General features: G+C 52.2%; 8 protein-coding genes across 8 annotated transcripts; 4 read left to right on the top strand and 4 right to left on the bottom strand.

Moving 5' to 3' along the window:
* Nucleotides 1–612: 612 nt before the first annotated feature.
* eaf1 (MYB and HSA domain protein) lies at nt 613–5,390 on the top strand (the record flags this gene model as incomplete). The annotated part of the gene is made up of 5 exons (XM_041691129.1): nt 613–656; nt 740–883; nt 1,035–3,967; nt 4,027–4,184; nt 4,242–5,390. 5 exons carry the CDS (start codon nt 613–615, stop codon nt 5,388–5,390), a joined length of 4,428 nt encoding a protein of 1,475 aa, XP_041544645.1.
* A 706-nt stretch (nt 5,391–6,096) lies between these two features.
* spp2 (spliceosome ATPase-activating subunit SPP2) lies at nt 6,097–7,743 on the top strand (the record flags this gene model as incomplete). Its single annotated transcript, XM_041691128.1, has 1 exon — nt 6,097–7,743. One exon carries the CDS (start codon nt 6,097–6,099, stop codon nt 7,741–7,743), a length of 1,647 nt encoding a protein of 548 aa, XP_041544644.1.
* A 382-nt stretch (nt 7,744–8,125) lies between these two features.
* On the bottom strand, nt 8,126–11,181 carry UTP13 (U3 snoRNA-associated protein UTP13; the record flags this gene model as incomplete). Its single annotated transcript, XM_041691127.1, has 3 exons — nt 8,126–10,854; nt 10,926–10,953; nt 11,008–11,181. The coding sequence occupies 3 exons, from the start codon at nt 11,179–11,181 to the stop codon at nt 8,126–8,128; spliced, it is 2,931 nt and encodes a 976-aa protein (XP_041544643.1).
* A 368-nt stretch (nt 11,182–11,549) lies between these two features.
* Nucleotides 11,550–14,406, top strand: AKAW2_51221A (uncharacterized protein; the record flags this gene model as incomplete). The annotated part of the gene is made up of 4 exons (XM_041691126.1): nt 11,550–11,585; nt 11,835–12,200; nt 12,267–12,502; nt 12,552–14,406. 4 exons carry the CDS (start codon nt 11,550–11,552, stop codon nt 14,404–14,406), a joined length of 2,493 nt encoding a protein of 830 aa, XP_041544642.1.
* Nucleotides 14,407–14,782: 376 nt separating this feature from the next.
* AKAW2_51220S (ubiquitin carboxyl-terminal hydrolase family protein) lies at nt 14,783–16,689 on the bottom strand (the record flags this gene model as incomplete). Its single annotated transcript, XM_041691125.1, has 2 exons — nt 14,783–15,951; nt 16,005–16,689. The coding sequence occupies 2 exons, from the start codon at nt 16,687–16,689 to the stop codon at nt 14,783–14,785; spliced, it is 1,854 nt and encodes a 617-aa protein (XP_041544641.1).
* Nucleotides 16,690–17,062: 373 nt separating this feature from the next.
* Nucleotides 17,063–17,811, bottom strand: pre1 (proteasome core particle subunit beta 4; the record flags this gene model as incomplete). Its single annotated transcript, XM_041691124.1, has 4 exons — nt 17,063–17,140; nt 17,204–17,327; nt 17,390–17,639; nt 17,715–17,811. The coding sequence occupies 4 exons, from the start codon at nt 17,809–17,811 to the stop codon at nt 17,063–17,065; spliced, it is 549 nt and encodes a 182-aa protein (XP_041544640.1).
* A 197-nt stretch (nt 17,812–18,008) lies between these two features.
* RRP9 (ribosomal RNA-processing protein RRP9) lies at nt 18,009–20,229 on the top strand (the record flags this gene model as incomplete). The annotated part of the gene is made up of 2 exons (XM_041691122.1): nt 18,009–18,653; nt 18,730–20,229. The coding sequence occupies 2 exons, from the start codon at nt 18,009–18,011 to the stop codon at nt 20,227–20,229; spliced, it is 2,145 nt and encodes a 714-aa protein (XP_041544639.1).
* Nucleotides 20,230–21,737: 1,508 nt separating this feature from the next.
* Nucleotides 21,738–23,349, bottom strand: PSH1 (uncharacterized protein; the record flags this gene model as incomplete). Its single annotated transcript, XM_041691121.1, has 4 exons — nt 21,738–22,856; nt 22,923–23,015; nt 23,075–23,194; nt 23,257–23,349. The coding sequence occupies 4 exons, from the start codon at nt 23,347–23,349 to the stop codon at nt 21,738–21,740; spliced, it is 1,425 nt and encodes a 474-aa protein (XP_041544638.1).
* Between the last annotated feature and the right edge of the window lie 733 nt (nt 23,350–24,082).

Raw genomic sequence — 24,082 nt, 5'->3', positions numbered from 1 at the left:
TCGAGTCGGGGCGGTGAGACGCGTCTTTCCGAGCCATTGGTGCCTAAGGTGTCCAGCGGGTCTGAATGCGGTAATCACTCGGGTGAGCGCGAGAGAAAACAACAAGGGAGCAACAACAGAAAACTGCGAAAGGAAGCCGCCGGCGCTACGTACTTCTTTTGCTGCCTCAGGCCTTCATTTTTCTGGTGGCCAGCCATTCAGCGGTTCACATCATACCTACATAAGGAGCAGGCATGGAATGGTGGACTATCGCCCCTAGTAAGGAATCTAAGGAATAGCTAGGGGACTCCTACCCGCCTACCACCACCCATCGCAGTACCAACACCCAAACCTGGCGCTCTCTGCTGCTCCCGGCACTCACCCAGAATCCTCCAACCAACCAACCAAAGTTCCTCCCATACTACCCGTCCAGAAGTCTCATCACCACTAACACCCCCCAAAAAATCCCTTCCCAGCGAAATCTTCGCGTCGTGTCCTCTGCATCCCATAACAACACAACCCCATCCTTTTCATCATTTCTGAGCGATTTTTTCCATCTGGATGACTTCGCTCAATCCACTCCCCTTAATTTTAGCGCGTTAATCGGATGCTGTGTTCCCCGAAATAGACTCCATGCTCCGTGACGAGCTTCTCCGGTCTAAGAAAGATGAGATCGCGTACGTATTTTATTTTCCCCAGCGATCCAATCTACTCCCCTGGTCCTTGCGATATTGAATTATCGCTTACTTGGAATTTTTAGACGTTGTTTGTCGTCGCGGAAGCGCAAACTGAGCGAGCTCTACTTTGCGACCGTAGGCTTCGCGGGCGCGACCGAGAACGCTCCGGCGGACTCGCTCTATCACCACAAGGAACAGGCGTTCCTCGACGCCAACGATCTCTCAAAGTAAGTCGCCCATATCAAAGTCACTCATATAGCTATTGTTTCATATGTCCAAACTATCTCCAATTTATCTATCCGCCCCAATTCGTGGGATTTCCAACTATTTTTCATGTATCTCCACCTTTACTGAGGAGCATACGTTAACTGTTTTCAGAGGTCGTTATTTCAATCCAGCTACACTCCCACCCTTACCAGACTATGCGTCCATTTTAGCGCGCAAAGCCAGGGAAGCAGAGGAGACAGCTGCGGCGACACGACCGGTGCCAGCGGAATTGACTGCCAAATCTCACGATGCTACGGCCTCCGTCCCGCAATTGGGAGCCCAGAGTGCTGCTGCACAGGCCATTGCCACTGATGTTGAGCGCCAGCCGAAGTATCAGAAAGTAACAGAACAGAGACCTTCTGATCACGAGCCTGAGCACCGAGTGGCAACTAATCAAGTCGCGCCTGCTGTCGCATCTCAGGTGTCCCAAGTGTCTGATGTTTCGGCTCCTGCAATAGCGCATCCCGCGCAGCCATCAGCTACTGACAACAAGGTGTCTACATTGACAACGGAAGTACATCCAAATGTCTATAGCAATGGCATCGGTGAAGGTAGTGCATCCCCAGCTCAGGCACAGACAAAGCCCAATGTGGATGCCCGGCCATCTGGAACTCCAGACCTTTCGTCCGCTCAAAGGAAGGATGGTATACGGCCTTCCCTCGCTCAGGGCCGGCCCGCCCAGGTTCCTGAGCAGCCACTCTCCCCTGTTTCTTCAGCTGGGCCTTATTCCAATAATACCCCGGTGCCAGTCCCCGTTTCACCTGCTACCAGCCCTGCGGAGGAGATGAATGATGCGCCCCACAAGATTCCGAGTCCCAAAGATGAAGAGGCAGTCAAGGCACCGCCTAGCTTGGTGCCTTCCACGCCTGATGAGCAACTTCGCTTGGAAGAGGCTCAATCACTTCAACAGAGCAACCTGGCTGCGGTTAAGACAAGTGCGGACGAGGTTGACGGTGGTACTGTCACGAGCGAGGTCATCCAGGAAAATGTTGTGACGTCGCCGGCTGACGTCAAAGAGACGCCGAAAGAAACGCCCGAGCTGGCATCGGCTCTTCCGTCACTCGATCATAAGAGGCCTGACGGAGTTATTGAGGCAACCGATGAGTTACGGCCTTCCACACAAGCCGGGCCTGCACCTCAAGCTGAGGCCAGCAACAAGGTGCCTACGGAAACAGCTCCAGTGCTAAAGAAAGCGACGCCGCCAGCCCATCCGGTACCGTCTCCACCGGAAAGAATGACAACCAGGGTGTCCTCTGGCGCTATCAGACACAAATCTGTTTCCGAGATTTTGGGAGAACCTCCAAAGACGCCCGTCTCGCCTTCCGACAAGGGAACTCTGCCCGAGAAGCCTACAGAATCAGCACGGGATGTGTCCACTGCGACCCCTGACTCTGCAGCCAGGATGCGGTTCAAAGATCGGAAAGCGCGTGAGAAAGAGAGAACTAAATTGTCTACCGTCGTATTTCCAAAGCAGCAACAACAACAACAGATCCAAGAGAAAAGCGAGTCTATGGAAATGGTCCGGCAACACGCTGGTGATCTTGCCAAGATTAATGAAGAACAAGACTATCTTTTCACCCTCTTTCAGAATCGAGCATACGCACCTCCCCGGGGTACAAGTCTCAGCACACTTCTCGCATCAGCCCACAAGACCTTAACCACTTCCAACCACTTCCTTGATTACCAGGAACAAATGGATTGTCGTACCTTGCGCCGGATCTATTCCCTCCAAAATGCGAATCGATGGCCCTTGCGTCAGTTGAAACGTTCAGTTGAACCACCTCGAGAGGCAACACATTGGGATGTTCTTCTGGATCATGTAAAGTGGATGCGCACTGATTTCCGTGAAGAGCGGAAGTGGAAGATTGCAGCTGCAAAAAGCTGTGCTGACTGGTGTGCGGAGTATGTTAACAGTGACCCCGAGCATCGGTCACTGCTCCGCATTCAAGTAAAGACCCCATCATTGAAGATTGAAGCTAAATCCAGCATGATTTCGCCACCTGAAGAAACAGGTGATGAAATGGCGGCAATATCTCACCCTACACCAGATCTAGTGCCCTCCACCGAGGAGGATTCTGTTAGTGAAGGATTCAATGATGAGCCGCGCCACGATCTTCATGACACAGTTGCACCAGCTGCGATATTCTCCCTTGGTACCGACGAGTTCACGTTCTCATTGGACATGACGGCGGCAGCTCGAGAGATCCTTGATAATCTGCCAACATACACACCTGTCACCATTGCTCCAGCCACGAACTTGCCCGCATTCAAAGAACCACCGGACTCTGTATGGAAAACCGAGATCCTGCCCGTTTCGAAATACGCGTCGGGCAAAATCACTTTCCATGACGATGAACCACCTCCCAAGCGTAGCCGCTACGACTACTCACAGTACCAATCAGATCCCGAGCAAGCCGTGCTGGATTTGCCGCCAGAACAAACCAATGTCGCATTGTTCCGACCTGAAAACAGACATATACGTGATAGAATCCACCCAGGTCATTCATTTCGCCCTCCGACTGAGCATCCTATGCCCTCCGTTGGCTTCTTTGAATCTAGACAGTCGTCTCAGTGGACATATGCAGAGGATGATGAGCTACGGCGCTTAGTCAAGGAGTACTCATACAATTGGTCTCTCATCTCCAACTGTCTCACACCGTCATCACAGTTTACATCGGGAGCAGAAAGGCGGACCCCCTGGGAATGCTTTGAGCGTTGGGTCAGTTTGGAAGGCTTGCCAGCCGACATGTCTAAGACACAGTACTTCCGTGCTTATCACCAAAGGCTTGAGGCAGCACAGCGAACTGTACTAGCGCAACAACAAGCCGCTCAACAACAACAACAGCAACAGCAGCAGCAGCAGCAACAGCAACAGCAACAACAGGGCAACAACAGCAATCCGCAGTCAGTACCCCAAGTTCGAAGGCGGACGACGCAACCTGTCAGGGTCGATCGCAAGAGATCCTCTAAGCACCTTGCATTGCTTGATGCCATGCGTAAACTGGCTAAGAAGCGAGAGACCATGCTCCAGAAGCAGCAACATGGTAAGATGTGAACCAGCATATTTGCTTTGGCTATTGCTAACTGCTTTGATTTCCTATAGCCTCGCACTTGGCATCGTTACGGAAAGTAAACGAAGCAAATCAACCGAAACCTCCAATTACGTCGCCCGCTGAATTCAGCCGACTCAAGTACGAGCGTGAATTGAAGCTCCAGGAGCGGCAAGAACAATACCGGCAGCAAATGATTGCCCAGCAAAGAGTATGACCGTGTTTCTCTTTTCGTGCACTCAATTCTTGACTAACATCTATGCTTAAGGCGAACCTAGCAGCCCAACGTGCCGGGCAAATACCTAACCAGCAGCCGATGATGAATGCCCCAGGACGCACTCCTGGCGGCCTGCCTCATAACCCTGGAACTTCTGCTATGACCGGCAACACTGCAAATGGCCTTCCGAATGCGTTGCCTAACGGGCTGCCCAACGGGTTGCCCCCCGGAGTTGGTGCTAACCAAGCACGTCCCCATATGCAGGGTATGCCCAACGCTACACCTGTGAATGGACCCATGCCATCGAATCCAATGGCGATGAAGATGATGCCGCAGTCGGGAATCCAACAGAACAATGGTGCCCGCCCTGGGATGCCCATGCAGACGCCTCCTGATAATACGCGTGTTATGCGGGAGGCGAATCGGCTTCAAGAGCAACAACGGATCCTCCAGACCAGACAGCAGGCCCAGCCACAACAACATCCTCATCAACAGCAGGCTCAGCCCCAACAGCCACAGCAGCAATTCCATAATCAACAGCAGTTTGTGCCACAAGGATCCCATTCTCCGAATCTGAATATGCCGAACGTCAACGGCACTCCAAACAACCCTGCGATGATGGCGGCGCTGCAGGCCGGAGGTGGAATGCAAAGCCCATCCTTTCACAATACCACCCCACAGGGAGTGTCTACGCCCTCTCCCCGCATGGCTCAACCCAATCTCCTCTCCGGTGGTGTGGTCCCAACTATCAGCACCATCCAAAGCCAAATACAGCGGAGCAACCCGAACATGCCTCCGGAGCAGGTTAACAAGCTTGCTACGGATCGGTTGCATCAGTATCAACAGCAGCGCATGTCCCAAGTTGCCATGAGTGCTGCTGCTGGAAATATTGGCAGCGTGCAAGCCAATTACCAAATCCCCCACGAGGCCAGTTTCCAGTCCCCGCAGCCGGGTTTGAATGGTGCGCCTGGTATGCAAGTACCCCAGGCTCAAGGATATTCCCCCATGATGCGTGTTCCCCAACCTGCCCAGCAAAATCGTGTCGGTGTAGGGAGCTCCCCTGCTATGAACGGGGCGGTTCCTCAACCGAGCCGGAGTGTGACGCCGCAAACCCAGCGCAGTGGCAGTGCCCAGGCTGGCGCAGTGGCTGGGACAAGCAAGAGTCCTAACCCTCCGCAGGCTCAGACGGCGACAAGCTAAATGACCTTGCCTTTATCTTCTCTTCTTCGTTGTAAATATTTCCCACCCACCTTATCACCTTTTATTCACTATCCCTGCTTCGAGCACTCACCTTGACACCCTCCAATCCTCTTTATCAACGCCACCCTTATTGCCTCCAACCCCTTCGTCCCTTTCACCTCCCCCCAACACTTCTACCTGCTTTGCGAGACAGACCTACCTGTCTTATCTTTCTCCAGATTTCTCTTGTTATACCGGCAGATTTTCACCGGCTTTTAGCCGGTTGCCTGTTATGCACAAATGGCTTCCATTTTATCGACCGGGGCCATGTCCCCCTCCATTTTCAACTTTGTACTACATGTATTGATAGGACGGATACAAAAAGGTCAGGAAATTATTGGAACGTCATTTGGAATGGATTGCATTAGAGCAAAAGAGAATTAATGACTACGACTGTACGATTACTATTGATAATAATTGACCACCTGCACTACTTCGTAATTGCCTTGGGGATGGATCTAAGCGCGCGTCTAACCCGCGTCTTTTGCCACCGCCTTCTTTTTATCCCGCCGATTGTCTAGTCCTCCACCAGCTTCAGTTCTACATACTCAGTACAGACTCGCCATACGCCGCGGGTGCTCATATCGCACCTATGGATTGAAGGCAGATTTCCACTCCTTCAATAAGTTCTTTCCAGACCAGCAGCTCACGAAGACACACCGTCACAATGTCGTCCTCCCAACCGCCGCAGAGCGGCAATGCGGACTCCGGTTCCTCAGCGAAGCCGTTCTCTTTATCACTAGGCGGAAATTCCACAAGAGCATCAGCAAATGGCCCGCCGAAAAAGACATCCTTCAACATTCAAGGCGCGGCACGTTCCACCGACCCACCTAGCCGAACACTCGCGCGCCGACCTCACCACCTGCACGATGACGAAGAATCCGATGAAGAAGCTGCGCCCACCCACGAAGCCGTCACCGGGTTCGACACCTTAACGGGAACCGCCATCCCCGCAAACAAGGTGGAAGAAAAGCGCGAGCTGGTTATCCCCGTCGCCGGAAACAATAATTGGAGGGACCGCCCGGGCGTCAATCTTCGGAAACCTAAGGGCAAGAACCTTTTGCCAAAGGAGGTCCAGGCCATTCAGGAAGCGCAGAAAAGGGGCGAAGTTGCTGGAGACAATGTTGAGACAGAGCGTCCGAGTGTGGCTTATGGATTGACTTTTGCGCAGCCGGCTTCGCAGGATTCAGCCCAGCCTACGGATAATGATCGTCCGATGAAGGATGTTACGGGGCCTGCTGCTACTCCTGTTGCTGAGGAAGAACGCAAGCCACTTACCCAGGATGAGATTGCTCTGCAGGCGCTTATTCGGGAGACGAAGGGTGAGCCGGAGCGCAGGTCGGATCTTGTTATTGAGTCGGCTAATCGGGATGACGATGGTCGGGCCGGAGGACGGTATGATGAGACCTCTTCGTTTCGAGCGGATGTTGCGGCGCGCCCGGAGTCTGCGAGCTTGGATCAGTATAACGCAATCCCGGTTGAGGAGTTTGGCGCTGCGCTACTTCGTGGTATGGGGTGGAAGGAAGGTCAAGCCGTAGGAAGAGGAAATTACGGTGGTTCTTCAAATCAGGACAACAAGCCGCGGGTCCCGGAGCGCCGTCCCGGGTTCCTGGGGATCGGAGCGAAAGATGTTTCTGGTGGGAAGGGTGCAGAGGCCGAGCTCGGCGCATGGGGCAAGGCTGCCATGCGGAAAGGCTCTAGGAAGGGAGGGAAGGAGGGCGAGTCCAACCCGGAGGGTGTATATATGCCCATTATGATGCGGAACAAGCAAACGGGCGAGTTCATAACAGAGGAGGAACTTGCTGCGCAACGGAAGGATGCCAAGAAACGGGGCGATGAGGATGAATGGAAGCAACGACGCGATCGCAATTTGGAGAAGAGTGGCCGTGATAGGGATCGCGATCGTGACTCCCGGCGTCGCGACTACGATGACGATGACAGTGATCGCTATGACAGACGCAGGACGGGATCTTCAAGGAGAGACCGGAGTTTGTCATCCAGTGACCGGCATTCAAGACGGCGCAAATACGAAGATGAAGACAGTGACAGTCGAGATGACCGCTACTACCGAGACAGGGACCGTGACCGGGATCGTGACTATCGCCGGGATCGCGATCGAACTGGGGACCGGGAACGAGAGCGTGACAGGGACAGAGATCGGGATCGAGACCGCAGCAGACGGTATCGAGATGATGATCGCCATAGTAGCTCGAGGCACTCTTCCTCGCATACATCGAGCAGACATCGTGACCGTGATAGGGAGCGAGACAGTGATCGCGACTCCCGCCGGAGAAGGAGAGACGATGATCGATGATTTGAGGAAGACCTTTCAGTTTCATAGACATATTCAAATCCGCATATACTACTTATGATCTTGATACCATTTTTGTACGACTAAGGGCGTGTGGAAGGACTATCGATAGCGACACTATTAACGCTGACGTTTCAATATCGACAACAGATCTCATAGCCATATAGCATACTTGCCTCAATAGCTTCTAATTCAGAACAGGTAGTATCATCTAGGGGGAAAAAAAGAACTTTCTATATGCTGGTCTCCAACAAAAACAGAACAAGTACTCCCACTGAAAGCGCCAACATACACACGGTATTTGCAAAGATCATGCAGATTAACTTGGGTCTATTTGTACATAGTCTCATTCAAAAGTCTTATTTTTATCCACACTTGGGTTCTCCTATACCCCCAGCATGACCACGTCTTTTTCATGCTCTGGGACACTGTCTTCAGGGAGACTGCTGTAAGGGTCGTACGGGGTAGAAACGCCCAGGCCCCCAAGTCCCACACCACCGTCCATCTCTGCAAGAACCCATTCCACGAGGTAGCTTTCGTCGGTAAGTTCCTCGACACGGCGGTAATGCCGGTCGGTATACGAGGCCAGCGCTTGCAGAATATCCTTCATGCCTGCTGAAGTGCGACCTTCGCGGCGACGCTTCGCCATGCTTGAGGTGGCAAGCTCGACAAATGTTGAAGCCGGGTAGGAGCGGAACAAAGCGAACAGGATCCGCTGGGCGACTCTGGATGTTCGGGCGTTCGTGTTCCAGTCACGAAGTCTGAGAAGGAGTGTACAGAGGTTTTCCGGGTCAAGAGTTTGAAGAACCTCGTCGATCGAGGGGTTGCCAGTTAGGCTGTTGGCACGCTCACTGGCTTCGGAATCGGTCGCTGTTGGGTCCTCTGCAGCATCTATCGCAGAAGTGAACAGGGACAGTAGCCGGGCTGGGTGGTTGAGCTGAAGTGCAAGTGTGATGGCTTCGCGATAAGCCCCGGCGCGAATGTAGTTCTGAAGCTGTTGATCTTGCTCAATACGAGCTGAGTTGGCGTTTACTGTAGCGGTGTAAGTGGCCGAAGTCGTGTCTGTCCAGAAGGTAACAGTTGAGTCGGCAGAACCAGAGGCAAGGCCGTAGGGAGAGGTTTGTGAGAGGGTAGATGAGGACAGAACGTCGTCACGGCAGCCAGATGGCGTCGGGCTGGCCAGAGCCCAGACACGGTCTTCATGATTGTCGAGAGTCGTCTCGACCTCGCCGCTGTAAGGGGACCAAATCTTCACCAAGCCATCTGCGGCCGCAGACGCAACCAGAGGTTTCGCCTGCGCAACTGCATTATGTGTCATTGCTTCGTCTTCATCCTCTTCCTTGTTAGACAAGTCCGAAGGTGGCAGCCAGATCACCTTGAGCACACTGTTCGTGTGACCTTCGAAAGTGAGAAGACAGCTGTAGTCCGACAAGCTCCAGATCTTGATAGTCTTGTCTCCCGATCCAGTAGCAATCATGCCTCGGTTTGTGCTCGTTCCCGTGTCGGAGGTGAGGATAGGGGTACCACGAGGAGCGAATCGTGCTGACCATACTCCCCTCTTATGTCCCCGCAGGACACCCACAACGGAGCCATCCTCGATGGACCAGATCTTCACTGTACGGTCCTGGGACGCGGATGCGAACAAGGTCGATGTAGGGTTAATATCCAGAGCATTGATATCCTTTTCATGGGCTTTGCGTGTGTACACGGCCTTGGGGTTGTGAGGTTTGGAAGACTTAAGAGGGGCCAATTTACCCGTGTCCCATCGTTTGATAGTACGATCTTGAGATCCTGTGAGCAGGAAAGCAGGGGGATGGTTCAAGGGGTCGTTGTGAGCAGGGGTGTTGGCTGGCGGAGGAGCTCGGGGGAAACTGATGGCACCGAGCGACTCTGCATGTCCAGTGAGGACAGCAAAGCATGTGTAAGAGGAATTCTTGGGGTCAAGCCGCCAAAGACGTGCAGTATTATCCTTTGCGCCGGTAACAAGCCAGTGACCTGACCAGTCCACGTCGATACAAATAATGATGTCGTCGTGACCTTCCAGGTGTGTGACATCGGCACCAAAGTAGTCACCCTCTCCGGTAGCTGGCCTATCCTCGGACGGTCCAACTGAAACCACCCTTATGCTTTCGGTGTTGGTAGCTAACGCAAGCATCGACCGATCGGGACCGACATATGCAAGATCGATAATATCATCATCGTTGCCGGAGATGCGCCTAATAACCGGCAGCGGCTCAAACGTAGACCCAGCTTTGTAGTCGGCGAGTGGCTGAAGCGAGTGCAGTCGAATGGTTTGGTCAGCATGCACAGTCATTGCGAATGACATGCCCGCGGAATACTGAATCGCCACTACGGCCTCGAACTCGGCTGCAGCTTCTTGCTCGTGAGTAACCTCTCCTCCGCGATTGCAGTCCCAGACACGCAAACGGCCGTTCTCTCCTCCCACCAAGCACAATCCGCTGTCAGCGACGAAGCAAGCTGCTTCCACGCTCTCAAGAACGGGGATAACACGGCGCGTCTTGAAAGTCCGCACATCCCACACAATGACAGTTTTGTCGCGGCCTGCAGAGAGCAGCGCATTCTCTGCGGGTGAGTACGAAAGACTCCGGACAACAGAGACGTGCGATTCCAACGATGCGATGGGCTTCCTCTTATTCAAATCCCAGACGCGGACCATACCCTCCTCGTCACCTGAAGCGAGTCGAAAAGCGCCGATCGAATCGGCTACTTCATCCATGTCCTCATCCTCATCAGAGTCAAGGTTCTTGCCCTTGGACCCCTTCTTCTTCTTCTTTGATGATGCCTTGTTGTTGTCCTGGTAAGGTACTTGAAAGAAACACAGCGCCGAGATGACACCACCATGACCGTGGAAAGTATGCGTGATGTATCCACCCCGAATATCCCAAACCTTGATAGAACCATCCGCAGCGCCAGTTGCTAGGAGAGTACCCGTGGGATCGATCGCTGTGGTGACAACAGGAGCTGTGTGAGGTTTCAAGGTTCTAGCTAGTTTGGCCTCGACGGTTTGTGTGTTTTCATCAAAAGGAGTCAGAGAGTAGATGCGCATGGACATCGAGCGCGAGCAGAGAACGACGTGCGAAGCCGATGGAGAAACTAAGCGCAGTCAGTACATACCTCTTAGCTAGCGTAGGAAAGGGAAGTAAGAGAGTAGGAGAGTTGCATACTGGCCAAGCTAGTGATTATTTCGCCATCCTAGAACATCCGGGTTAGCTATTTGCGACTTCTGAATGCATGAGAGAAACTTACGCCTTCAAGGCTGGCAACTTGGTCGCCGGTCTCAAGGTCGACCACAAGAGCATCCTCGCCAATGCAAGTCGCCAATAGACGACCACTAGCATCCAGCGCAGTGCTTCCTCCGGTGTAGATAGGACGAAGAGTTCGAGACGCCTCGAAGGTCGTCTTAACCACGGCTTTGGACATGATGGGGGAATTTTCTCAACAACCAGAAGTCTAGAAATCTATCGCGCCATCATATGACAGAACAAATCCGCGCCTTCAAAGAAAATGGCAGTTGCGTACCGCCGTCCGAGTCGCCGTCGCACCGAAACTTTTGGGTCTTTTTTCGAGATGTTTGCTTTGTTTGACGAGCGGGTGGAACCCCGCTAGCTCGTGATCTAACCGCTTCAGACGCCGGAGCCGCCTACATGACTGACACTTACCATTTGGGGCAGGACCACCATCGATCTCGCAACCCATCGAGTTGCTTTTACTGGTCTCGGATATCTTCATCAAGGCAGAAATGCCCCCTGCGGTTACTTTTCGATGAACGTTGTTGACATGCTCACGCGATGGGGCGGCGAGCATATCACAATCGGCTGGCTCTGGTAGGCTCATGTCTCTTTTCTTGTATATGCTCAGCTGCGAGTGGGGACACATCTGATGTAGTTTGTTGTCGGCGCGAAAGTCTGTTCCTGAAGTAATATGCAATCAACGTGAATGAGATCCCCCTTAAGGCATATCTGCAGCTCTCATCTTCTCCCCTTCTTAAAACGGGCTGTCACGCCTCTACCCTCTCGCCTTCATTTCACGCGTCGCCATTTACTGTAATGACCGAATAATTAACTGTTATCTAGGGCCGGTCTCCTTACGAAGCTCCTGAGCGCCCTGCGAGTTCTGCGGTGAACTCAGGAAATGTCACTCAGCGGACAGTATCAGGCTTACATGCGGACGGATACGTCCAGCATTATGATGAAAGAGGCCATCCAATCAATCCCCAATCTAAGTCCTTTGGCAGAGAACTCCGTAGGGCCAAGAATGACATCCTTTCCACAATGGGGATTGTTGTCAGCGAAGATGGTAATGTTAGTGGGCCAAGCGAACAGCAGAAGCTCGATATCATAGCTGCGGAAAACGACTATGGTTTGGTTATGGCCACTCTGGACCAAGTCTCAATCTTCCTTGGCTCTTGGTGGACCTCTTCTCTTCTGGGCAGAGTACAGGTGAGAGCCCTATATGCAGTCATGGAATCTATAGCGATGGCACAGTGGGCTAATCATATACCTCAGACCTTCAAGAGCTATACGCGGCTGCCCCTGTTGAGCATAGTGCGTCTTGAGCGCTCTGCCTACGGAATATGGGGCTTCTATTTCGCCGGGATCCCGGCATGGGCTGTATCTACATGCATATCCTTTTGTCGACATCACCCCTTGGAACGTTTAATTGCTTTCTTGCAGAATTTGTTCCCGGAAGATGACGTGGGCTCGAGGCTTATACGGGCATTGTTGAATGTCGTATATTCAGCGTAAGAATCCCAGACCAACCTTTTCACCATCTTTTAACATCATATATAGGGGAAGAGGAACCATGCTGGTCCTGGCGATACAGACGTACATGTATTCCCTCTTGCAATCCCTTCACATCGTTCCTGCTCACTCTATGCCCGGGATACGCTTCTTTCTGCCCTTTGGAGAGCTAGCTTCAATGCAGCTACCCAATTTACCCACAGACCTTTCTATCGAGTCTCTTAGTGGATTCCTACTGGGCCTTCTAAAAACCCCGTCGTTACTCATTTACCTATCGGTATGTCTACGCCCAGTAATCGAGGTAAGGCTTTATAGATTTATTCGGCGAAGACTGCCCAAGCCTATCTACGCGGACGAACTCTCTGTGAAAGTGGCGTACGACAATGATCTTATCGACTGGATGATGCCAGCTCTCGGACGTCGATCAGAGGAAGAGAACCGTCGCAGTAATCTCTCCTTCACGGAAGACTTGATGTACGAGCTAGGCTTCTTTCGATCATGGGTGTTATCCTGGTTTGGCCTCAAATCATTGCGCACGGCACGAGCGTCGGAGCAAGCAGCAGACGCTCGTCGTAGACGAGAGTGGCTGGAGTCCCTTCCTCAGAGCATAGAGCAGTTGCAGCATGAGCGGCAATCCAGAACCCGTCGACCACGAAGACGGTCATCCGAGTCCCCGTTTACAAATGGGCATATCCATCAACACCCAACACGTTCTGATACTCCAAATCGAGGCTCGATCGATCAAACAGCTGATTTAGGAGCTGGCTTCGGTGGTAACCAAGTCCTTGCCAATGAGGAAAACCGTATGTCTCAGTCGCCAACTGAAATGAGTAGTGGCGACCTCGCGGAAATGGCTCCTTTACGGAGGGCAGGGACATTACCTCCATCAGACGACAACTCGCTAGGTCTACTAAACGGAGAGTCACGGCGTGGTGATGCAGGCGAGAATAACCGGAACTCGCGGTCAAATACGCTTTTCTCCCGTCCATCGTCACCTGCGACCTCTTCTCCAGCTTCGCCCCGGGTCCGGGCTTCTCTAATCCATCAAAATTCCGATGTTATCACAATGCAGCTGGAGCTTTTGGGAAACCGCCGCCCTCAGAACCAAGGACAGGCAGCTGCACGACCTCAAAATGAAGCCTCTCAACTCCCATCCAATGGCGAGGTGGTAGACGGGCAAACGATTTCTGAATTTCTTGATAGCCTTTTGTCCAACCAGGGCAGGAATTTAACCACGGTTGTTAATTCGGATAATATGGATAGTGATGGGCTCTCCAATATGACCACGAGCGCATCGCCTATGCCTATCAGTGACAACCTTGGCTCGACCTCTTCGGGTAACATTCAAAGTCTCGAACCACAACGGCCACCTGCTGAAGCTCCTACGTCAATTCCGGTGAATATCCTGCCTGAGAGCATAGAGGAACCGTCACCTGGTGACACACTTCATCAATCACCCGAAGCAGAGCGAGCCCATGAGAATGACTTTGATTCCGAGATATTTCCCCGAATTTCCGACCCTAATATTCGTCAAAATATGGTACCTAGTGGAACTGCCACTGCAAATCGGGTGACCATTCTCTCCTCTCACCCTGTCGACTCGTTAGCATCGCATCTAGCGTCTATACTAACAAACGTTATGTTCATACCCCTCGAATCCCTCTACCTGCGGTCCCTTGCTGCGTCATATCTGCGGTCTACTCACGCTCCTACCGCTCTCCGAGCTGATGTCCGAGGGTTAGGAGATTGGAGTTTGACACCACGATCAGACATGTTGTCATACCTTGGAAAGATCGCCCTCATAACTGGAATACAAGCTGCCGTGAATGCCACTGTCTGGGGTGTCATATCTGGTGCCGCCATCAAGATCGGAAGAAGGTTTTGCGGCTGGGGAACCCTATGAAGATTGTAATCTTTCTGTCGGCTATAAAATCCTGAGATGGCCTTTTAGCCACATTACTTTCATTTGACAGAGTGGCTCTTTGCAGCCGCCGTCGCTTTTCTCTTCATTGCACATATTACTGGACATAATGGACACAGTCACTTAATCCTTCTCGTATCATCTTATTCCTTTATAGCCCCTAGTGATCGAGTAACTTCAACAGAATCACTTAGTATGAGCTATGGTTGCAAGACCAAAAATAACTCGGGAGAAATATTGATTCTATCATCGTCGTAAAATTCTTAATTATACAGTAGCCCCTCCTTTGCGAGGCCTACGATCGGGGCCATTAACAAGGAATATTTGACAAGACTTCACATCCAAAAACATCCCGATATCACTTAGCCGGGTTCTTCCCTTTGCGATTCGGCATGCCAGGGACCTTCCGACGTTCCCATACCATCAAGTACCCTTCCTTCGTGAACAGAGTCTCGGTTTCGGCCCGCTTCACAAACAGATCTTGAATCTCCAGCCACTCGGGTCCACGCTGCTCGCCAGCATGTTCTTTCTGAAGCCGACTATTCTCCGCAGACATAGCTTTATCATGCAACTGAACAAGCCAGGAGACTTTCTCGCTTCCTGCTCCTGCCCCTGACGAGGCTTTTCCACTAGCTGCATTGACTCCTTTGTCTGCTGCGGCTTCCTCGTGGGCACCTGGGGCAGCGACAGTAGGGTCGAGAATGATGTTTGCGACGAGGTCGTAGAGGATCGGTTCGCCTGGCGGCCAGATCTCTGGGTTCGGCTCAACATATGGCGACATGTCTAATGAGCGAGGGGACGGGAAGGTCACGATTGTGGGGTTTCGTTCGGAGACGAAGCGGTTCTTGCTGAAGCGCTTGATGTGGAATAGGAGGTAGGGAGGAAGGGGGTGGAGGAGCCTGTGCCGGACTCTGTGGGCGAGTTTTTCGGAGGCGGTGATTCCGTTGTATTTGTTCAGGAGAGTGGTCAGAGGAACCTGCGGGATGATAGATTCCCGGTTGGCGGATTGGAAGAGAGGCGTGGGCGGTAGATCTAAGGTGAGGATGAGGAAGGGTGTCGTTTGGCTGTTGATGGAGCCGGATTCGGTGAACACTAAACGTGCGTTTTGGGTATCTGAGTGGGCTGTGATAGCCTGGCTTTCGATCCTCAAGTGACCCTGGAATGCGGCTTGGACAACGCTTGTAGGGGTTTTGGATGGTTTCTTGGAACCTCCGAGAGAAAGGTGAAGGTTGTTCAAGAACCAGGACATGAAGTCCACCGGGTCGGACTGCTGTGTGAGGGTAAAGCGCTTCGATGAGCGGAGAGCGATCTCCTGCAACAGTTCGTGTGGAGATACATGTGAGCGGAATGCTTTGGGGTTCCATAGTTTTCGGACTAGAGTACTGAAGCGGAGGGCTAATTGAGGCGTTCCTGGTTGAGGGAATTCGTGCAGCAGGAAGTAATTGCGGATGGGGAAGACGTGAGCTAAGAGCTGGACCACCACGTTCAGATAATCGTTGGCTTTGATATTGTTCATACCAACAAAGCCTGGGGATATTAGCACATTGCACTTAGCAACATAAATGACCTGGGTGTCTTACCAGGCCTATAACGATTTCCTGCTAGGTCGAATGCGTCATGAACCTCCTTGTCCAGCTTCATCACTTCATCCTTATTATAGTACGGGTCCACCACGTATTTGATATCATCCAAGCTCTGGTTCTTGACCTCATATCCTTCCGGGAGAACGTAGACCTTTTTGGTACCCATATTGACGAAAACATGGTGTCCGACCTCAAGCGCATGGAAATAAGCATGCGACTTCGGTCCTCTGCCCTGGAAATATTTGCCGCACACAAGACAAGCGTATACATTGATGTTCGACAAGCTGACTGAGCATAGCTTTTCAAAATCGAAGTCGAGGATCTCACGATTGATCGTATCGAGGTACAGGTCGCTGTAGCCCTCCATGGGGGCGCTCTGACGTTTCGGGGCCGCGATAACCGGTTTGTCGTCATCAGCATCAACATCGGACGATTCGGGGCCTCCATCTTGCGCTGCTTCCGCTAGCTCTTCGCCTTCCTGGTCGGCAGCCGCAAGTATATTCTGTCCGCTGCGCTCATGTTCTTCAAGCTCCTGTCCAGTCGCCCGGCGAATCGGCAAAGCTCCACGGCGCGGATCGTTTTCCGACAGCTCTTCATCCTCCACACGCGCTTTCTTCGAGGCAGGGGAGCCTGCTGCAAGCTCTTCCTCGAGCGACAGCTCAGCTTGTCTCTTCGACATCATGACTGGGTAGAATGGCGAGATGTGTGAGGGAAGCTGCTGGGGTTGCGGGATTCAAACTGCGAAGGACGCGATGCAAACCGCCGGGTGCAAACATGCCAAACATTCGCACAGCGTCATAAGGTGCTTGGTTACATACGGCATCATGGGATCGCAACCCGGCGGCATCAAGCTAGGTGCGCTAGTGCTACGATATTACGGACAAAGCGACTTCTCGAGAAATCATTGATATTGTCTCTACCTAGCTAAATAATAGGAGAGACTTTGTCTCGGTCAAAGCCATGGAAAATACCCTGCCATGCAAACCGATCTTCTCTTGAAACCCAAGTCCCGTGAAACCGAAAACATTAGACAATCATTGGTATGATACATCACATTAGGCACTCTTGACAATCCTGTTATTATCGAATGGTACTTCTTGCACGCCGTCCTTAGTCACGATCTTCACCAGAACCTAGAAGCTGTCAGCTACCCCGTACTCGCTCGCACTCCAGGGCCTATGAGTTCGGTAACATACCCCCTTGTAATCGATCGGTAGTCTGCGCTTCAATTCGTCTGTGCACATTTCCAAGAGTTTCATTCCTTCTTCAAGCGAAATGTCGGGGTGGTGGTGTTTATCGAGGGTGGACAGACAGTAGTATCTAGAGCAATTTAGTATGAATCCCAACAGCTGAGACCGCTGTTACCCAGCGCCCGCACTTACTGTGCATATCCGTGAGCAGCATATGGTACAGGTGCCAGCGATGCCAGGTAATCAATCCAGTATAGGTGAGGCTTGTGCGTGATGGGATCGACACCTCCCAGCAAGAGGTTGACAGTGTAGGGATTCCGAGACCGCAGACTCCGCGCCATTTCTCCCCGAACAAAGCTAGCAACCGCATTCGGGCCCAGCTCGGTATCGTTCCGCATCGTGTATAGTTGAATATTGGCTTGGATGTACTCCGCAAATTGTACTAGTTGAGCTCCGGGTTAGCTATGTAGTTCCTGGCGGTTCCGCGTCTCCGATCACTGGGGAAGCTGCGACGAACCCGTGTCTCCCGCCTCTCCGGAGAAGGCCATAAGGTTGTGTTCATTCAGCTGCTTTGTCTTGTCATCTTCGGCTTTGAGGATGGTGGGGCCTCTCATAGCAGCCTTGGAGGCCGCCAGAATGACGAAGTCCTTGCCAGTGATGCCGAGTAGAACCTCCCTGTGAACGAGGATGAGTGAGCGTCGTGTCCATCGATATAAATTTCGATGTGCTTACATGTCTGTAGTATGTCAGGGTGTGATTATTTTAGAGGAAAGATGAAAGAGAGGGCGGTAATGGAAGAGGTGATGGGAAGATGACAGTCGAGAGCCCATCGTTGGCCGCGCGGAGCTTTGACTGCCTGGAGCTGCGGCTCTTGTTGCCTTACTGCCTTAGGCCTGAGCTCCGCGCTGAGTCAGCAATTAGGCGTAAAGTTGATGCGCCTTCCGCCTGCACGGTCCACCGGCAGAAAAAAAGTGAGAAACCGAGTATCTCCATCGCATCGGCCAATTTGCCAGAGCCTTCTTCCCCTCCAGACCCTCTTTTACCGCCCGTTTTCCACTCCCGGAGCTTCGGTCAATTACATTGGGTGATGTCGTCCTTTTTCACCCTGCCCGCTTCGCAGCGGAAGCGCAAGAGAGAAGACCGCGCCGGCGCCCCCGCGTCTAAGAAACGAGGTGTCGATGGAGACGGAGATGCGGGCGCAAGGAGTGGCAAGAAGAAGACTAGAGAGCCGTCGGTTTCGGGAAGCGACATCGATGAGGATGAGCTCAGTGGCGCATCAGGTTTGTCGGAGGAGGAAAGTGGCTCGGATTCCGACGAAGGAGAGACAGCCGGAGACCGGAGATTGAAGCTTGCGGAGCGGTACTTGGAGAATGTCCGGGATGAGGTTGAGGACTATGGCTTTGATGCAGCCGAGATCGATCGTGACTTGATTGCAGAAAGGCTGAAGGAGGATGTTGTATGTATCCATAGACTCATTCCGCTCCTGTTCGGCTGGTCGGACGTTTTACATGCAGAGCTGACGAGAACTTCAGGATGAATTCAAAGGACGCGTTTATCGTCAGATCGCCTCCGAATTGGCCTTCTCGACGGCCTCCCATACCTTCTTCCGGGCAGATACGCAATCAACTACGTCAATTGCAGTCCACGCGCCATATGTATACACCGTTTCGAAGGACAAGACCCTGATTAAATGGGAACTCGCCACACCCACCTCCACGACCCCTACGACAAACGGAGAAACTTCCAAACGTCCCCCAGCCCCCCAACGGAAGAAGCCAAAGCAGGTCAGGTTTGTGCGGGGCTTGCGAAAGGTTGCGGAGACCGGAGAAGAACATGGCCATACCAAGAACATCTTGTCTGTCGCAGTGTCGCCGTCCGGAAAATTTGTAGCCACGGGAGGACAAGACCGGAAACTCATTGTCTGGGATGCGGAGACTCTTACCCCCTTGAAGACCTTTACACAACATCGCGACGCTGTCAGTGGTCTTGCCTTTGCTCGTCATATATCTACCATGAGTTCCGGAGAGCAGCTCTTCTCTGGCTCTTATGACCGGACCATCAAGACCTGGTCTTTGAGTACAGCCGGTCATGCCTATGTTGAAACACTCTTCGGACATCAAGACCATGTTACGTCCGTCGCCGCCATGGCCATCGATCAGTGTGTCAGTGTGGGAGCGCGCGATCGCACGGCCAGGTTGTGGAAGGTTATCGAGGAATCCCAATTGATCTTCCGTGGTGGCTCTAAAAGCGCCTCCTATCAAGAGAACAACATTGATTGTGTAGCGCCGTTACCTCCTAACCACTTCGTTACGGGATCGGACTCAGGCTCCATCTCTCTCTGGTCTGTTCACAAGAAGAAGCCGCTTCACACGATCCCTCACGCACACGGCCTCGACCCCTTACCTCCACTGGACGAACTCTCCTCGGAAGTCAACCAGGAAACCGCAGCACACAACTCCCGTCACCTCCGGCGCATGCCCCGCTGGATCACCGCTCTGACTACCCTTCCAGGCACAGATGTCGTTCTTAGTGGCAGCTGGGATGGCTTCATCCGGGCCTGGAAGATCTCGGAAGATAAAAAGACTATCGTTGCCCTGGGCCCTATCGGAGCAGGATCCAGCATCCCGCTAACTCCTGATACCCCATCTGAGCAACTAAAGCAGACCCTCGCTTTCGACACACCAACGAGCCCGGATCACATGGCAGTCGACGGTGCGCCGGCCCAGCAGGCCGAGGAGGAAGCCGAACCGCTGATCAAGGGTGTTGTCAACGACATTGCCGTATTCGAGCGTCGCGCAGAAACCGCCAAACCAGGCCAAGCGCCAGCGGAACCCAAGCCCAAGACCAAGACCAACAACAAGCCGTCTGCGCCCGAGCAACATGGGCTCTGCATCGTAGCCGCTGTTGGCAAGGAACATCGGCTAGCAAGGTTCAAATGCTTCTCCAACAATTTCCATGACGGTCCCACCGCAGACGGTCGGAACGGCGCCGTGGTGTTCGAAGTACCATTCATCTCCGAAAAATCGAAATGATCGAATCGAGGCGCTGACTGACTAACTGATCTTGGTGACGGCGCTGGACGGCTGTATGCAATGTAGTGAAAACAAGGCGTCTGTGCATTCTATATCTCCTTCTATTTTATGCATGTATCTTTTATTCCCGGGCCGGTGGTCTCTGCATATTGCTTTCAAAAGTTCGCATTAGACGAGGTACTTTTCTGTTCTACTATCTCTCTAATCTCCGTGGTTTAGCCGGTTTTTGTACGATGTATATACTTTGAACATGACGATTCTCTTAAATGACTCCTCTCCTACTACTACTAGTATTATCACTACTCATCACAAAACATCCACCCCCTCACCACATCGAACCAACCGAATCAACCCCAACAAAACCATCATTATGTATTACTGACAAGTCCTTCCCTTCCAACCCACAACATAAGCGCCGAGCGTGACAATGACCCTGTCCCCTGCAGGCCACTAAGTCTAGCTTGTCTAGCAAGCGGGTTCATTAATTCCCCGGCGCTAAAGCCGGCGACTAGACTGAAGGCGGATAGGGATATATGCCTAGTGCCTAGAGCCCTAGACTAGATACTATTTAGTGGACTCCGCGAGTTGGGCGGGGCATGCTGCATACGTAGTTACTAAGTTTAGCTCAATAATACCACTGCTACTATTATTATGATTTACGGCTATGGTTTAGGATCAGACGCAGTGAATATTCACCCGTATGTCGGCCGGGAAGGACTAAGGGTTATTCATGTAGTACTAAATGCTGTGACGCGCGCACGCGAATGTGCGCGGTTAGGATTGGAATTTGGGGAGAGGTAGGTGGTAGTACTAGTATGTCATGCCGGGCGAGCCGGGGAAGGATGCAGTGTGGAATTGTTTAGTAGTATGGTGGTGGGTGTCGTGTCGTGCTGGCTTTGGGGTTTTCGTGGCTGGGAGGGTGGAGGATGGGTGTTCTATTCTATTCTATTGATATACTAGTAAATACTGCTTGGTCATGGTTCACATATTCAGTGTGGGAAGTTTTGGTATGTATTGTCTCAATCAATGAGATTGTCATTTCCTGCAATCTAGAATGATAGTAAAGCGGGAAAGAAGAAGATTAACAGAAGACTATGCCATAAGATGCTTGATGATACAAGTGCTCTTAAACAGAAATGTCATCGTAAACCGAACGTCGCCTGAAAACAACCTTTACCCAAGGTACTGAATGAGCAGCAAGAGACAAGAGATCGAAAACAGGGGTATTTTCAAATGGCCTGAGAGGGAAGTTTAAGCCTTGGTCGCGGGGATGATGCAACGTAGAATAGCACACGACTTCGTGTTTTCTCCGTGGTCGTAGATCAAATCGCCAGCTCGGTTGTTCGTGTGTATGTAGCAGGCCTAATTTAGAAGGGTATAATTTCTTTTGGAGTCTCAAGGATAGGTGAACTAGCACCGCAGAATCAGGGGAAGTCGCAGATAATGGATGGATCATTAGGAAGTAATATCAATCGTCAATGGAATCGTAGATGAGATGTCGGAGCGCTTTAGTAGGCTGAGGGGCGGCGATGGCCCCTGTCTCTTGTCCGCCTAGTTGGTCGCACGGGGCCTTCGTCAGAATCGTCATCCACGCTGATTGCATCCATAACAGTAGACCCGGCGGACACTTGCTGTGGGAGCCGTCGATCATTGCGGGATCCTGCTTGGGATCTGGATTCACTGCGTCCTGAGACTGTACCAGAAGTCCCATTCTCGCAAGATGGAGAACTCGACTGTATTCGGTATGTTTGGATGCGATTGCGCCGCATGCCACCTGCAGGCGGCAGAATCGGATCCTCATCGTCGTCGTCATCATCATCGTCTTCGTCATCATGACTTTCATCATCCAGGCTCTCCTCGTCCAGGCTTTCCTCAGACATCTCATCAAAGGTTGACAGGTCAGTTCCGATAGTGTGGGTGATCGAGATCTCATGCCGCCCAACTACCGTGGATCGGTCAGATTCGGAATAATCATCGTGTTCTAAGTCATCGTCGATGAACGAATCCATGTCCGCATCCTCATCCTCCTCATCCATGTCGCTATCTTCCTCGTGAGCTGACGAGATTCCAGAAGGCCAGTCATAATGGTTCTGCCGGCGGAAAGGCCCATTTGCACGCATACCCGGAAGGTCGCCAGGAGCTAGGCCATACCATTGACGATAAAGTTGATCTATGTCGGCAGGTTGTATATCAAGGGGCAAGTGGTCATGGTTGGGGTCCCAACCATATTCGTCCGCATCTCCAAATCCATCTTCAATCTCATCATCCTCGTCCAAGTAGTCCGTCATTTCGGAATTTTCGTCTGACTCACTCCAGCCCGAACTGCCAGTCACAGACTCGTCATCTTGTCGATATCCGCACTGTGCACACCCTTCATCTTCCTCTAGCTCCCACGAACAACGTGGACAACGCACAACATTGTCCTCAAGGTCCACGATAGGCTGCGCGACTGGAATCTTCTTGTTGAACGTACCACGGAATAGTCCCCCCTCCCGCGGGTGTGTATTTGTTTTGTCTTTTTCCAGTCGTTCCGCTTCCTCGCGTTGATGATTTAGGTGTTCGACTGTGGTCTCGCCCTTATCAAGCAGCTCCGGGCGACTTGTGAACATTTGAACAACAGCGCGGACCTTGAGTACTTCGGTTAGTGCCTGTTGCGCATCGAATCAGAAATGAGCATGATGTCAGGGGCTTACCAAGTATGCGGGAGCAGGTTGCGCTTTTACCGGTGCTCGACAGTCCGGGCATGTCTTGTTGTGCCTCCCACCGACAAACCATGATGTTAAACACTAGAGCGAAAGGTTAGGCGCCAGAACTTATGAGCGTCGTCGATATTGGCGATACTGACACTATAACAAAAGGTATGTCCGCAGGCAAGGGTGTAGGGTTCATAAAGTGGTCGGATGCAAACGCCGCATTGAAGGAGAGAACGGATATCGTCGACATGGCTTTGCAGGGTTTCAAAGAGCTAGAGATGAGGGGAGGATATATCAGCGCACGAAAAGCTCGATTATAGGAAGGAAAGCTTACCCCTGACGCGTTGTCTCCATTATTGACATTTGGTGTGCTGGTGCTCTCAGAGCCATTGCTCAGGGCAGCTCCAGCGGGGGTAGGTTCGGACATGGTATGAGGATACACGGACCAGACGCTGGTGGTAACGGCCTTATATAGTAGAGAATCTGGTCTTTGTATCCGGCGCGACAAGTCCCGTCTCAGATACGGAAGGTGAACGGCTTGCGGTCGGGGAGGAAGGGGTTGGATACAAATAGTATGGATGGGAACTCTCAGGTACGCGCGAGGATTGCCGACATAACTGGGTCCGGACTTTTGCTATGGCAGAAGGAACTCCCCACCAAGCGCTGGAGTTTGACGCGACGGGGGAAGGGCGGCAGAGGTCGAGATGAGGTGCTGTTGGCCTGAAGATACCAGACGGTATGACCGGCACGAAGCAGAGAATGAAGGTTCGAAGGAAGAAAAGAGAGAAATATGATCTATGGCGATTGGTCTGGCCGGCGTGAGCATGATTTTCTGGTCGGGGAATCTGCGCGCAAACCGAACAAACAATGGGGCGGCGGATGATTGAGTGGATCCGTGGAAGAAGCCGAAACTCTACCTATCGTCGGGTCGATCCCATACATCACAAGTCCACAACCATCTCTACTCCGTACCTTCCAACAACATCTTTCCAACTTCCAACAAAGAAACAGGGAGAATCGGGACTGAATCCAGCCTGATTAGTTAGCAGACAAGGTTATGGGCTGTGATTTGTCCCTCTTCAGAGCTAGACGACCACCCTAACGGAAAACTAAGGCCGAAGGAGTAACCCGGCGCCGTCTCACCGTCGATACGCCAAATG

The sequence above is a fragment of the Aspergillus luchuensis genome, chromosome 5 (genome assembly GCF_016861625.1).
Source record: "Aspergillus luchuensis IFO 4308 DNA, chromosome 5, nearly complete sequence".
NCBI classification, from domain to species: domain Eukaryota; kingdom Fungi; phylum Ascomycota; class Eurotiomycetes; order Eurotiales; family Aspergillaceae; genus Aspergillus; species Aspergillus luchuensis.
The sequence above is the reverse complement of the archived record's forward strand: the minus strand, read 5'-3'. Positions and strand labels throughout refer to the sequence as shown.